This window comes from Crassostrea angulata, chromosome 7, assembly GCF_025612915.1.
Source record: "Crassostrea angulata isolate pt1a10 chromosome 7, ASM2561291v2, whole genome shotgun sequence".
Classification (NCBI taxonomy): Eukaryota; Metazoa; Mollusca; class Bivalvia; order Ostreida; family Ostreidae; genus Magallana; species Magallana angulata.
In genome coordinates, this window is record NC_069117.1 from 10,649,417 (window position 1) to 10,665,648 (window position 16,232).

Genomic DNA, 16,232 nt, shown 5'->3' on the forward strand with positions numbered 1-16,232 from the left:
AACGACAACGCCGACGACAGACAACGGACAAATTTTGATCAGAAAAGCTCTCTTGAGCTTTCAGCTCAGGTGAGCTAAAAAGGAAAAGCTCATGTTTACAGGCATTCAGAAGTTGGATATCTATTCGCTTTTCGCTATTCGAATAGTGAATAGCGAATAGAACTCCAACTTCTGAATGCCACGTTAATCTTCGGTTTAGGTGAGCTAACAAAATTACATTTGAGAATAATTATAGAGCATTTAAAGTATAGAGGACTTGCTATGATTTTAAAGACAATGACGCATTAATTTCCATTAGTCCATCTGTATGAAAATATTCTATTTCTGGTGACTAGCTAAGGAAAGCAAATGAGGAAAGACACGAGGAATTAACAATCTATTACTTCAAAAACACCATCAAGTTGAGCATATCTAAACATTGGTGAAAGGACATCATTATTATTTCATGATACAACAAAACTATGACAGAAGAATTAGCACCCAAAACAATATAGTCAATACAACAATGGGATATATGAAAAGCCTTATGTAACAATGATATTGGTCAACTGGATAACAATATGTGTTCTACAGTTCATGTATTGATGCCACTCTAAAAGTTATTTCAACAAGAGGCCCAGGGGCCACATCGCTCACCTGAGCAACAATTGCCTTAATTCTGATCAAATTAGCATTACAGTATCAAAATATCTTGACAACTGAGTACAGTAGATCTTGCTAAAAAAATTGAAAAACTGCCAATTTTTATCAACCTCTTATTTTTTGGTAAATACCAAGCCCCTTTTGTTGTTGTACCTGTAAGAAGATTTGTCTCTATTCCTGTATAGCCCCCCCCCCCCCCCCATTTCATGGCCCCATTTTTCTCTAGGGAATCATGGTTTCATCAGACTTAAATCTGCATAACCTTTGCTTTCACACTAAGTACTGAGTTTTGAACCGAACACTTTCCCAGAATAGTTTTAAAGATTTTCTCTTTATATTCCTATGTAAAAATTCAAACCGCCATCACGGTCCCGCCCTACCACTAGGGACTGTGATTTTGCAAACTTGAATTTACACTACCCGAGGATGCCTCTACACAAGTTTAAACCCTTTCTGGTTAAAATTCTTTAAAAAGAAGATTTTTTAAGATTTTCTCTATATATTCCTAAGTAAAAATTCATCCCCCATTGTGGCCTCACCCTACCCCTGGACTGTTATTTAAACAAACTTGAATCTATATGATCTGGGGATGCTTCCACTCAAATTTGGGCTTTCCTGGCCTAATAATTTTGAGAAGAAGACTTTTAAAGATTTTCTCTATCTATAAAAATTCATCCCCCATTGTGACCCCGCCCTACCCCCAGGGACCATGATTTGAACAAACTTGAATCTACACTTCCTAAGGATGGTTACATGCCAATTTGAGATTTCTTGGCCAAATATTTTTGAGAAGAAGATTTTTAAAAGATTTTCTCAATATATTCCTATGTAAAACTTGATCTCCCAATTATGGCCCCACCCTACCCCCGGGGATCATGATTTGAACAAACTTGAATCTACACTACCGGAGGATGATTCCATTTCAATTTGAGCTTTTCTGGCCTAATAGTTTTTGAGAAGATTTTTAAAGATTTTCTCTATATATTCTTATGTAAAACATGATCCCCCTATTGTGGCCCCACCCTACCCCCGGGGACCATGATTTGAACAAACTTGAATCTACACTATCTGAGGATGCTTCCACTCAAATTTGAGCTTTCCTGGCCTAATAGTTTTTGAGAAGACTTTGGCTCAGGTGAGCTAAAAAAGGTTAAGTTTACAATACAATAAGTTGTTAAAGTTGGTTTCTGGAAGAGAGACTTTGAAAATTTTCTTAATAAATATTGAAATTTTCTTTAGTTTTTAAGATCTGTGTACAAACATAGAATCGTGAGCAAATCTCTGTATCTTGCTTATAATTCGAAGCTTAACACTCAAATATGGTTAGTAAATAGAAATTGTAAACAATTAAAACACAAGAAACATGCTCTATAACAAATAAAGAACACAATTTATTTTTTCGAAATGAATCATATATATACATGTACATGTATATACCTACATATTTCCGACAGCGATATCAAACTCTATTTAAACTGAATAAACTCGAGAAAATGCCGAGCATCTCAACAAAACCTATTGCATTAATATACCATTACGCAAAATATAATGCCGAATTACCGATAGAATGAATTGTATTTCAGTACTTTTTTGATACATAGATTTTGCTTAATTTGCACAGGTAAACAGTTAACTGTTTGATTTACCGAAGTCTCTGTTTGATTTGATACGTAAAAATCACGAAATACAGACGATAGTTCCCAGGTTACAAAGCATAAATAATGAAAACGAAACGAAAATCAGAACAAGCTAACACCAACGTCATGTGTGAAAACTGTCAACGCATTGAAATATTTAGCCTCAATTTACTTCACAAAATCGGCACCAATATATTTTGCATGTTTCAAAAATTTCCCTTCATTCGCGAACTGTTGCACAACAAGCAAATTCATCATAGTCAGATCGACCCTTTTTCGTATAATGTCATGGCTGCTTTAAACAAAGAACCTCGTTTTAGATGTATGGAATACGAGTCTTGGTAGAATGGGTACGCAAACCCGGGCCGTGGCAAAATAAAAGCCGGGGCGGATCGGCAATCGTCAATTCCAAATACGCATTATTTTGCAGCAATATTTACAGCAAATATAAATATACTGGTCCATCAAATATCCTGAAATTTTAATGAGATTGGCAGATTAATAACTGCCAATCTTTGGTTTTGCCCAGGCCAAGTCTTGTCTACCCATTTTACCGGATGCCGAATCCGAAGCTATTTAACTGATTGAAACACGCCTTTCCTTTATTATTATTTTCGTAATAACTCAGATTTGAAACAGAATTAGACCTTAATTTTTGCAATTTATATTTTCCTTCCCATAAGGATAATTTATGCTATACTACGTTGAATTGGAATCAGTAGTTCTTGAGAAGAAGATTTTTTAAAATGCACCCCCCTTTTTCTACAGTTTCAAGGTTTTCTCCGCTTTGAATACAGATCGGACTTTTATTTCTGCAATTTATATTCGCCCTCCCATAAGGATGCTTTGTGCCAAATTTGGTTGAAATTGGATAAGCGGTTTTAGAGAAGAAGTTCAAAATGTAAAAAGTTTACAGACGGACAGACAGACGGACGGACGGACGGACGGACGGACGGACGACGGACAAAAAGTGATCAGAATAGCTCACTTGAGCTTTCAGCTCAGGTGAGCTAAAAAAGCACAAGGAGTTGAGATTAAATACAAATGAAAATAATATGACAGTAAAAGTTTGTGGAAAACATGTAAAATTCCTTGTTAAATTAAGAAATCAAATATAAAATAATAAGATTGTTTTAAAGACATTATGTTTTGATGTAAATATAAAGAACCTTAAAGTTAAAGATGTGAAGAACATGTAAACTTTTTTTCTGTTTGATGAAAAATTCAAATGTTAAGAACATGTAACTAGAAGTTTTGATAAGCATGGTATTGTGATAGTATGGAAACAGATAAAAATTGAACACTTATACATAATTATTCTAATGCCCACATGGATTTAATGTTTTAATGTTTGAAAACATGATCATTTCATAGTCATAAAAACATGATTTAACAGAACAGACTTTATCACAAAATGTGACATGTTCTGAGAGAACTGAAATATGGGAACAGTCAACAATGACACTCATTGACTAATGAATAAAATCTATACCCTCACTTTTAATAGTTAAACCCCTTTGATGAATTAGCATATTATAATTCTAGACCACTATAAACTCTTAAACACCACAAAATTTGAAATCAATAAAAACAAAAAAATTGACAACAAAACCATAATAAAAACAAATATAAAATGATAAAAGAATATCCATGTATCAAAAATGTTTATATCATATCACAAGTGTGTTTTCAAATAAAAATTTCTGATATTTTTTACATCAGAACAATACAGATCATTACAAGTATTTGAGTCACATGAACTGCAATCACAGAAAAGTCACCCTCCTGGCCGGTGATTTGGGTACGCCACTGTAGGCGTCATATATCTCTGGGTTGCAGGCCATACTGGGGCTCAAACAGGCCGCCAAACCCTCTTTCACCCCTCCAGCATCCCCCACAGTGGAATGATGGTCCATCTTGGGGCTGTTCTCGTTTTCTATATTGAGGTCCAGGGATTCCCCAAGTCCCTCATCAGTGCGTAGAGAACCTATGCCCCTCCGTGGACTACGCCTGCGAAGGTTGTCTGGTTTTTCCAGGAAAGTGAAGGACGCGGTACCCTCCTTGTCTTTTTTTTCACCAGCAGCAGTACCCTGTGGATTTTTGTCTGGTAGGACTTGGTTTGGATTGCTATTTTTGTTGTTGGACTCTTTTATGGTTCCCATGGTCATGGTTCTTTTCAGTCTTTCCAAGTTGACTTGGTTACGGCGTCTGTAGGATCTTCGATCTAGAAAATAAAATTTTGTATTCTTATGATATCTTTAGCCAAGCAATAAATAATCAGTTACATACATCTTGCATCAAAGTCATTTAATTTTATAGCATCCACCAGGTTTCTAGTAATCTTTGTGTGGCAAACATTAAAATTTTGACTTTGACCTGAATTAGTTAAACTGATATTGTTGAAGGGAAAGATTTGTAAGATTCTTTGTGTAAATTTTACACAGACAACTAACAATTATTTTAAGTATAGGAAATATTCAAGAAAATTTTTGCTAAGGAGAATAAATAGTACCAACATTGGTTTGAATTTTGATATATAATGTTAGTTTAAGCAATCCAAGTCCTACAAAATTTACATATTTTCCCTTCAAAGTTCAATTAAGCCAATATGAAGTCCAAGAAGACACATTTCTTGGGAGTAATTATTGGTAAGGGTCTTTTAACTTGCTACAGATTTTAATAAATTCAAGTAGAATTTAAGATATTTTACAGATGATTGTGAAGGAGAAAAATTTGTACAACACTGAGAAAGAGCTGTTGTTATAAATGAAGCAAAATAATAAAGAGAACATGTATATTTTAAACTACAACAAAAAGAGCTCTTTTATAAAGAAAAAACCCCATTTATATATATAGAGCTATTGTCTAATAGCTATAAGCGACAAAAATTGTGTAGCACTACAGGAATATAAATATATACAAGGAAATAGAAATTCAATAAATAGGCCAGAGAAAAGTATGGAAGATCTTACCAATTACAATGACATACATTTATTCAAATTGTTGAAATAAAAATTAATTTGATACTATGTAAATTATGCAAAATGCTGAGAAATAAAATCATGTGTTCCCTCACATACAAATTATATTTGCTCTTTTAAATATTTATAACTTTTCATCTATTTTTAATTGTGGTGTTGCAAAAGAACATTGTTGCTATGTTTTAAAATGAAGAAAAAAAATACGAATAGACAAGTGAGTCTTGTTTATACTGAGAAAGCCATTCAATATGTAGTTAAGAAATTAAAAAAAGGTAAATAAAAAATGCATTATAAGATATCATGAATTTGTGTTGTATTATTTTAGGAGTATATATCTGAGATATAACTTTGGTAAGTTTATTGAGTACCAGCCTCTACTGAAATCTTTCCATCTTGATGAAATTGGTTTCATCAAATAAATCCAACATCACCATGCCTTATTGTACACTAACATATAAGAAAATATGCTTTTCCTATAATAATAGTCACAAAAGCAAATGCTAGACTAAATCTTCAATGTTCATTCATATTTATACAAAAATAATATATGAAAGAACATAATTTCTTTCATGTATGTTTTAAGTTAGAATAAAGAGGAAGTTTGTTCACTTCAAGAGTAGAATCTAGAAAATATATGTATAATATATTAGTATGTAAAATATATAGACAAAATGTACCAGCACTAAAATAGCTGTTAATTGTTGTTAGTAAAAGGCAAGCCATTATAGTGATTATTAGTATTTGTTATATCAAATGACACCTTTCACAAGAAAATTCTAGGAGGTTTTATGATACAAAATTTTTCATTTTTTGTAGAACTATTAAAAAAATAGAATTTTCCTGTGAAATGCTTTGCAGGAACAAACGAAGATAGAGTATACTTTGATAGCCAATCGTCTATGGTGTATTAAACTTATACCTGCAACATGAATGGCCTGCCTTCTTGTCCCATGAACAACTTCCCATCTGCCATCATCCAAGTGGTTAGGGGTACTTTTAACTACAGTACTTTTAATAGTATTTTAAATCACAGAGAAAAAATAAAGAGGAAACTGCATAAACTACAGAACTCTTAAAAATTTGGAAGACAACAATAACATTCAAGCACAGCAGTGGTTCCTATAGCAACAACATCACTATAAGTAAAAGAAATAGAGGAAAAATAAATAATAATGCCATCTGGCCGATTGTCCCCATACACAAGAAACAAACATGGATTAAGAGAAGATTGAATGTTTAGGACTATGCCAGATAACATGTTACATAAACACAGACTCTAAACATGAGATCTTGTGTGTGAGTAAAAACTGGACTACCATGTGAATACGTTCAAAACAAACAATGTTGTTTCACAAAAACAACCATGGAAGAACTCATTTTTTCTCTCTGACAAGTGACAATTTGATTTTTTTTTGCATCCATATGGTAGCCCCAAAAGGCTAGAGAGGAACAAACAAGCAAAGCATTGGATTGCTTTGATAAACAGTGAAAAAGGGAAAAGTGCTCTATTCCATTGGGAAGCCATTTTGACTCTGAGTGGAATCAAAACTCTCTGAAAGCCCTCCACAGAGCTGCTTCCAGTAGCGCATCTTCTTACTGGTCGGTTTTGGCTGATTGGGGTTTGGAGTTTTCATTCCATTATTACGTAAAATTTCAAGCAGTTCGTATCTAAACGAGGATATGTCCTGTTTTATTTCTTGCACGTCGTCCTCGGTCACACCTTCGCCTCGTAGCGGACCTCGCTGTTTTTGCATGATATATCTTTTTATCAAGTCTCTCATGACACGCTGAAGAAAAGAAGAGAAAAATAAAGTCTGATCCATTTAGAATGTGAACAAATATCCCTAAAGATAAAGAATGTCTTCAATATTGAGAAATATATCCTGAATTGGAGAGTTATGATAAATGCTGATACTGTAGTACAAATTTGATGGATATAAAATTATCATTTCTAAAACATGGTCAGTTAGAATGTACATATATACTAATGATCTACATACCTGATATCTAATTTCCTTTTCATTAATTTTCTTGACAATTTTCTGAAGATAAAAAATAGTTTCATTGCAGTTTGCAATACACAGTCATAAAAACAAATGGCAAACAGTTTAGGAAATAGAAAACATTTGGAACCATTTCAAATATCATACTTTTAAAACAAGAGTTTGAATTATGAAAAAGTGTTATCAAACAAAGTTCTTTGCAACCATTTGAGCACCTACTCGTATACTCTGCCATCTGTTCCTCTTCTGGTGGAGAGAACATGAGAACACGTTACGTTTGAACCACAGTATGAGATAGATGAAGGACTTGGGACTAGGTATGATGTTGAATGGAGCAGGCAGAGTTCCGCTGTCCTCAAAGTAACTCATCCACAGCTTGGATCGCGCAAACTTCCACTCCTCATCTGCCTGGCTCTGAAGCAAAAAAAACAAGTATTCCTTTTAAAGGAATGATTAGCAATAATGATATATTGATAGCTAGAAGCAATCAACATGATCAGTTTGATGTAAAATAATTTAAAAAATACTGTATTTTTACAAAATATAGAATATTTTGAATATGTACACCATAATTTCATCATTATAAACTGTCAACAAATTTAATTTTGAAATAATTTGGGGAAAGCCCGTAAACTCCTTGTCTAGTTTTATATTTTTAACGTAATTATTAAATGTTAATGTATCTTCTTCTTCCTCAGAATACTAGAACTGAGAAGGGCTCTACAAAGAGCATTAACACATATACAAAGAAAGCGTTGTATTAAAATAATTTAAAACTTTGAATGCTATCATAACTTGCTATTGAGGTCGCATTATTAAACATAACCTTGTTTATAAATCAAGCCATCTTCCTAGCTACTATTATGCAACATCAATAGAGCGAGGTCAGTTCATGGAGCATCTTCTTAAATGATTGAGGTCAGTTCATCGAGGTCAACTGCATTACTGAATGAATCTTTCGATCGAAATTCTTACGCGTGAGACAAAATGTGCATTCTTGAATTAACAGGCCGAACTGTATTTTATGTATGTTTGCATCTCTTAAGGTAAATGAATTGAAATAAAACTGAGCAAAATGTTATATAAATACTAAACCAAACTTCATGTTTTTATAAGAACTACTTATGCAAGGGGAATGTGTGCGCACATGGAAGCATTTGCCGGATGCCTCATATGGACACAACAGTGATCGGCTGAAGCCGATCACACAAAAGATCCCATGATCAGATGGTGTTTAAAATTTTTCAAAATGTCAGCAACCAGAATTTAAGTGCATCACCTCCCTCATATTTTCTGATGAGATGTACTCTGTGAAAAGTGAGTTTATTTAAACCATTTCACAGAGCATATTTATTGTCAATATATATAATACATTGTATTTAATTCATAAAACACCTTTAACCATTAATAAACAATCAACTCTCTATGAAGAATAACTAGAAATTTCACAGAACACTTCTGAAAGAGTTAATTCCTCTGCACACTGAAGGATTTTTTTCTCTAGTACTTGTTAAATTAGAATTTTTTGCTCTTTAAATATTGAATAAAGATAAAATTAACTATCTTCTACAATGTATGTAGTGATAGGCAATTTGATTTTACACATTTCTAATTTAATATTTGTTTAATTTTAAATGTGCATGACATTCAGCTATTGTGGAAACTGTCTTCTGGCAAAGATGCTAAAGAAAATACACTGGCAAATAAAATACATACAGTATATAAAGTGCTATATTTAACAATATATGCATTTCCTTTTTCTACCAGTAAGTTTCTCTTTTACATTTCTTCATTGTTTCCGATAATTTTTTGGTAGAGAAAATGGCCCATTTTTGAACTAGACAAATCAAATATGTACATCTTTATGTAATGTTTTCAGAGTCCAAAATTAATTTCCTTAGTGCATAGATTTTCTCAAAAAGTCTCATAGTGTATAAAGGCTCCTTAAAATACTTTGCACTCTGACAACTTACTGAGGTATTGTGGTAGGAGTTACTCATCATGGCAATGAGCAGGTTAAGGAGGACAACCAGGGCTATCCAGCTGTACGACCCAAACATCAGCTTGCCGATAAACTCTGTAAATATGTGATTCTCCAGAAGCTCTGCATTGTTTAGATCGATCAAACCATATATCGACCAGTAAAGAGTCTGCAGAATCTGAAATAAGCTGCCAAAGTAAAACAGACACTTTTTTATTATGAAAAATTCTGAATCAAAATAGAACCATTTTAACAAAAGCTTGAACTTTCAATTAAGTTGTGTCAAACAGCAATGTGGTGTAGGCCTGTTTATTTCATTAATGCTGGCTTAACTCAGCCATGGTTCTTTGAAAGCCCTTTGAGCCAAGACTATGCAATCTATATATATTTCACTCAAAACAGTATTATTTTAACTCATTTTGATGCAAGAAATAGATATAAAGTTAAGCCCTACCAAAATTCCAAGGTCTTGTTTAAATGGTTCTAATAAACATGGGTAATTATATGTAATAGAGAGACAGAGTGAGAGTTACTATGAAGTGTATTATTTAGTGTCCACAATTTTACGAAAATTGTTTTTTTTTTCAACAATTAGAATTTTAAATATTTGATTTCATGCAATTCAGAATGTGGCTATTTTATGCATATAAACATGACCTTTAGCAATTTATTCCATCAAGCAGAAGCTGTTTTGAGACAAATACCCTAGAGCCAATGTAATACTTTTAAAGGGTATTCAGTTTGAAAATTTATTTCTTCCTATATAGTCTGACAAAATAGAAGGAAAAGTTTTTGGCTGCATGCATTTCTACCAGTATTAGTTAAAGTAACAGTAATTCCCCTTTGCTTACCCTTAAAAATGCCATAACATCCCTTCAATTTTTAAATCTTGTTTTTATTTTTGCATCCAGCAGATATGCAAAACATATAAACTATTATAAATACTTGGCATTTTATATATTCATGATTTGATGCAAAGCGATGGAATGCCAGAATTAAGTACTTACATAAAATAAAGAATCCACCATATTAAAATATACATGTAATAAGCATGTATCAATTTTTGATGACTTACTTGGCAAACCTCTTATATCTTCTATCACATGACTCCTCAATATTCTGCACCTTACATTCTCTCTCCCTTAATGTTGCATAGTACCAATACAAATGGTTCAGTCCACAAGCGAACGAAAAAAGCACCAACCCGTATAACACCGCAAATTTCATAATGTCCAGGATCATTCGACCCAGTGAAATCTGCAGGGGCCCCAGATGGGGATTAACTGTAAATATGTATATAAGTTTTAAAGAACTAAATATATTGGCTGCAGCAAACAATGACTCCGCTATGAGATTCGGGTCGTATGCATTCCAGTCTTTTCTTTCTAGTTGTGCACTTGCTTTATTTTCTTGTATTTCTTTCTGTACCTATGAAATAATAAAATACAGTAAGTGCAACTCTTGTAGAATTTTAAAGATTGACTTCAATGGTAACTCTTAGCATGAGAGATATTTACAACTTGAACACATTTTTAAGTTTTAAAATTCACAAATTTAAATGATTAAATTACTCATCCACATTAAATTTGGTATAGATCTAGAACTATATAAATGATAAAATGATACTTATCAGACAGTTTAAAACAAGAAAGACACAAGATAGAGAACAAAGTGATATTAAAAAAGTTTATTTATCAGCATTTTTAGCTCATCGAGACAAAGTGGAGGGGGGGGGGTGTTGAGCTTATGCTATACCCTTGGTGCAGACGGCCAGACCTGGTCATCTTTCGCTCGCCAAGGATTTCTGATCTGCTACTCATTGTTTATGAGGAGAGTAGCTGATTTTTGTATAATAAAATAATGGTGGATTTATAAAGGTGATACCTTGTCTCGGTGAGTCCTGCAATCTTGAATTACCTACGTTTTGTTGGTTCCTACCTGTAAGTAAGCTATTAACCTAAGTGTGAATGTGGCTATGTACAAAGAGTTGGTGACAAAGTCCAGAATGTTCCACATATCATGGACATAGTCATGGGCTCCCTCATCCCACAGCTGCTTGATCTCTGCCCATATCAGTCCTATAATCATAAAATACAGATATTGTAGTCGTAACATATAAACAGTGTACAATATCAGACCTGTAATGATAAAATAAAGACTGTCATTATAACATATAAACAGTGTACAATATCAGACCTGAAACTAGACAACATTGAATTGGTGACCATCTCAAAGGGCCCAGCTTAGATAATGGACAATAGGATGGAAAGAATTTCAGAGAATTTTGCTTTGACCTTGACATTTAATTTCTTTGCTGGCATCGAACTTCTAATTAAATCTTATTACCCTTTTCACACAGGCATTTTTGTTCAATCTGAGCAAGATTAAGCAAATGGGAAATAATCTAGGGTCTAAAACTGTTTATAAAAAGATCTGCTGTGACCTTCACATTGACTTGGTTTAAGGTCACTGTGCACCATTAACCAAACATCTCTATTTAAATACAGTATTAGCCAAATAAGGCTAATTGGAGAGTATATATGCTCTTAAAAAAATGGATTTTTGCAGTCTGATATGACCTTGAGACTTGACCTTTAAACATCATTCAAGGTCACTGCATATCCTTTGATCAAAGGCACCACATGGGTTAAGTATGAGCCAAATTAGCGCAATGGGAGAGAATATATACATTGGACAAGAATTTTTCATTTAATTCTCTTATGACCATAGACAGACACTCTCTGAAAGAAGTATAAGCCAGATTAGACCAAGGGGAGAGAAGATATGCCCCGGACAAAGATTTTACATATAATTCTGCTATGACCTTAACCTTAGACCTAGAAACATGGTTTAAGGTCACTTCACACCCTTTACCCAAAGGCACTCTGTGAATTGAAAAAAACTTATCAGAGAACATAGCATCATATGAACATTCTATTAATGAGGTAGCATTGGTGATTGGACAGAGAAGATGTGTGAAATAACAATGAATGTTTTACAAAATATTACAATGTCTCACTTCTCAATTTAAAGCTTGTAGTGTAAATTTACCTAAATTATTGAGTTCTTTTGTATTATCTACACTAAGCAACTTAAGGAGGTTGACTTTAGTTTTCATTGCACATGTTTCGTGTATTCTAGTAAAATACAGTGTATTTGTTTTAAATTCTTTAAATTAAAAAAACAATTACATATTAGTTCTTATTTTGAATTCAGGGCCATGATAATTGATATATTGTTCATTCATAATATCTAAATTTATGTCAGTTGAATGAAGTCAGAAACACTGAGGATAATTAACGATCTGATAATTTACTACGTGAGCATTAATGCTTACACATATAAGTGAATTAGTACAAAATAGAAAGGTTGAGATTTCAAACGTGTAAGGGTTAGTGTACTAGGAAAATCACCTAAATTCTTTGCGAATTATGTCATCAGTATTTGTGACAACATTCTACATGTACTCTTAACTTCTGGATCTAGTGTTGTCTACATGTAAGAACAAACTTTTAGCTCAAAATATCCATATCATTTAAAAAATAAGAAAACTTCATGAATCAATTTAAAAGGTTTATATAAAAAAGAATCCTTCAAATACACTGGTTATAGAAGTAAAGCTGCACTCAAAGCTTTGATTCAATCCTTACCAGCGACATAGGCCAGGATCATCCACTCCACCATGGTGGCAGGTGCCCCCCTCTGCTCTAGCTGTATCTTATCCAGGTCAGTCGCCACTTTGTCCCACAGGCCTGGTATAGGAATCTCCACCCGCTGGGACACCAGAATTAGTAAAACTGTTACAGAAGGAAATCAAAATAAATTAAACATTTGAGGAATAAATGTTGGATAACCTGGATATCTAAATTTATCTATAAACTTAGTCAATGATTTGGTAGAATCAGCTCTGAAATTTATCAAAAAGTCAGAATACATATCAATTTGGCAATTAACATTTCTGATTTTAATAATATTGATTATAAAATCATAAAAATCTTTGTATAATTTTAATAAATATATTCAGAAACTAAAAAACAACTTACCCAGGAATGTTATATAAGAAGCACTGTGACATATAAATTTTATAAAGGGCTTTCGTATAAGTTTTCCGAAGCGACTCTTGGGTGCGATCAGATAGAACAAGGAGAGTAATGGGAAGGTAAATCCTATCATGAACGTGATCAACAGTCTGGACACAATATTATGACGACGGAAACCCGGCAAGCCTTCATACCACAGGGACGCTAACAACTGCTGGCAGTTGGGATGAGACACAAACTGAAAAGACAAGAAATGTACAGTTATCTTTCTTTTATTATAGGATGTATTAAGTGCTATGCTGTATAGATGTGCAGAAATAAAAATCTCCTAGGGTAGTTTAATGCATGTGTACCAATTGGGGCTATATAGACTGTTGATATTTGCCTCATGGTAGAGCTACTGACTAGCATGCAGATGTCCTGAGTTTGATCCCTGATACAGCCATTTTATTTCAATATTTTTACTCATTCAACCTTTTCTTCATTTTATTTGCCATTTTTATTTAAAAAAAAATAATAGTAACATATACATTTGTTTATGTATTGGTTTTCAATTTCTTTCTCATGAGTTATGAAATGTTGCTCACAATTTTTTTTTCATGCCTAACCAACTGTATCATTTTTTCATGTCACATTAAAAATACATATGGTTCCACTGTTTTGTTGCTTAATGCAAAGGAAAGCTGGTATCTGTTTTCAAAAGATGCAAAACTTGTTTGTCATTAGGACTTGGATTCCAACCTTCAGAGATGCACTTTATTGACTGTGTAGCTGATTGATTGAGGACTAAAAAAAGAACTGCCTCAGTACTTGTCCCTGAATCCCAGACTACCAGGCGGCTAAATATACAACTGAATAAACACCGAACAAAACAGTCAGGTGCTAATTTAAACACAACAAATATTTAATGAGAGCATAGATGATCATGCACTAATGAATATCTTTGAAACATTAATTCTGAAGTGTATTGCCACGAAAAATAAGTTATTCAAGAAAACTGGTTAATTTTTGTAATTAATTGATGCAAATCATAATAAATGAATAATTTTTTACAGATTGATGGAATGAAATAATAGTCGTCTGGTTTTGAAAAATAAAGGAAAAAATTACTGAAGCCATGGAGAGAACACTACAGCTGAGCTATTTTTGAGAATCATATTTTTGTAGTGGAAATAAAATCCAAAGTGATAGCAACAGTATAATGGTCTAAATTTTCATTATAAAAATGTCTTACCGGTATATCATTTGCCATAAAAACTTACAAAAGTATACAGCATTAGCCTAAAATTTACCTCGGTATAAAAGTACATTGAAAAAAAATTAGTCATTGAAGATATTATTTAGAATTATTTAATCTGATAATTATATATACAAGATTCCTAAAGGGATGTTGACAACAAACAACTTCTTAATTCAATGTCGCGTAACATCGTATCTTCAGATCAGAAATAAGCCACTTACTGTACACTCTGTGTAGAGCTTCTGTATTGATCTTTCTCCTACATAATTATCAAACATCCATTACAGTCCCTTGACCTTGCCATTAACAAATTGATTTTTAAATTAAAAGACATGTACCGGTGTCATATAATATTTTGATACCGCGAAATATTGAACCCGGGTTCAATATATTATGCGATATTATGAACCCGGGTTCAAAATATCGCTGCGATATATTGAACCCCCCCATAAAATATTGAACCCTGGGTTCAAAAAATTATGGCCGCGATATTTTGAAACCCTCTCGAATTTTCATTGCTCTTGGAGAGGGGGTTCAAAATATTATGGCCGCGATATATTGAACCCCCTACCTATTTCCAATTCCCTTTGGAGAGGGGGTTCAAAATATTATGGCTGCGACATTTTGAACCCCCTACTGATTCCAATTCCCATTGGAGATGGGGTTCAAAATATTATGGCCGCGATATATTGAATCCCCCTCTATTTTATTTTGCTATTGGAGAGGGGGTTCAAAATATTATTGCTTCCAATTCCCTTTGGAGAGGGGGTTCAAAATATAATGGCTGCGGTATATTGAACCCCCTACCTATTTTCAATTCCCATTGGAGAGGAGATTCATAATATTATGGCTGCGATATTTTGAACCCCCCTCTATTTTTTATTGCTATTGGAGAGGGGGTTCAAAATATTATGGCTGCGATATATTGAACCCCCTACCTATTTCCAATTCCCATTGGAGAGGGGTTCAAAATATTATGGCTGCGATATATTGAACCCCCTACTGTTTCCTATTTCCTTTGGAGAGGGGGTTCAAAATATTATGGCCGCGATATTTTGAACCCCCCTCCATTTTTTATTGCTATTGGAGAGGGGGTTCAAATATTCCCTTTGGAGAGGGGGTTCAAAATATTATGGCTGCGACATTTTGAACCCCCTACTGTTTCCAATTCCCATTGGAGAGGGGGTTCAATATATTATGGCCGCTATATTTTGAATCCCCCTCTATTTTTTTTGCTATTGGAGAGGGGGTTCAAAATATTATTGTTTCCAATTCCCTTTGCAGAGGGGGTTCAAAATATTATGGCTGCGATATATTGAACCCCCTACCTATTTCCAATTCCCATTGGAGAGGGAGTTCAAAATATTATGGCTGCGATATTTTGAAACCCCCTCCATTATTTATTGCTATTGGAGAGGGGGTTCAAAATATTATGACTGCGATATATTGAACCCCCTACCTATTTCCAATTCCCATTGAAGTGGGGGTTCAAAATATTATGGCTGCGATATATTGAACCCCCTACTGTTTCCAATTTCCTTTGGAGAGGTGGTTCAAAATATTATGGCTGTGATATTTTGAACCCCTCTCAATGTTTCATTGCTATTGGAGAAGGGGTTCAAATATTCCCTTTGGAGAGGGGTTCAAAATATTATGGCTGCAATATATTGAACCCCATACCTATTTCCAATTCCCATTGGAGAGGGGA

The 16,232-nt window shown here is 33.6% G+C and overlaps 1 protein-coding gene across 7 annotated transcripts in view; it reads right to left on the reverse strand.

Annotated features, from left to right (window-relative positions):
* Positions 1-828: 828 nt before the first annotated feature.
* LOC128192408 (transient receptor potential-gamma protein-like) overlaps positions 829-16,232 on the reverse strand; it is a 76,473-nt gene continuing 61,069 nt past the window's right edge. For 6 of the 7 annotated variants that reach the window (XM_052865050.1, XM_052865049.1, XM_052865052.1 and 3 more), the window contains 9 exons: positions 13,288-13,522; positions 12,895-13,041; positions 11,183-11,322; positions 10,320-10,672; positions 9,237-9,432; positions 7,483-7,677; positions 7,261-7,302; positions 6,858-7,047; positions 829-4,503 (listed from right to left, as the gene is read on the reverse strand). In XM_052865050.1, coding sequence (XP_052721010.1) covers positions 4,046-4,503; positions 6,858-7,047; positions 7,261-7,302; positions 7,483-7,677; positions 9,237-9,432; positions 10,320-10,672; positions 11,183-11,322; positions 12,895-13,041; positions 13,288-13,522 — 1,956 coding nt within the window. In that variant the 3' untranslated portion in view covers positions 829-4,045. Of the gene's footprint in view, positions 4,504-6,179; positions 7,048-7,260; positions 7,303-7,482; positions 7,678-9,236; positions 9,433-10,319; positions 10,673-11,182; positions 11,323-12,894; positions 13,042-13,287; positions 13,523-16,232 lie in introns of all 7 variants that reach the window. The other variant, XR_008244546.1, reaches the window with a different exon arrangement.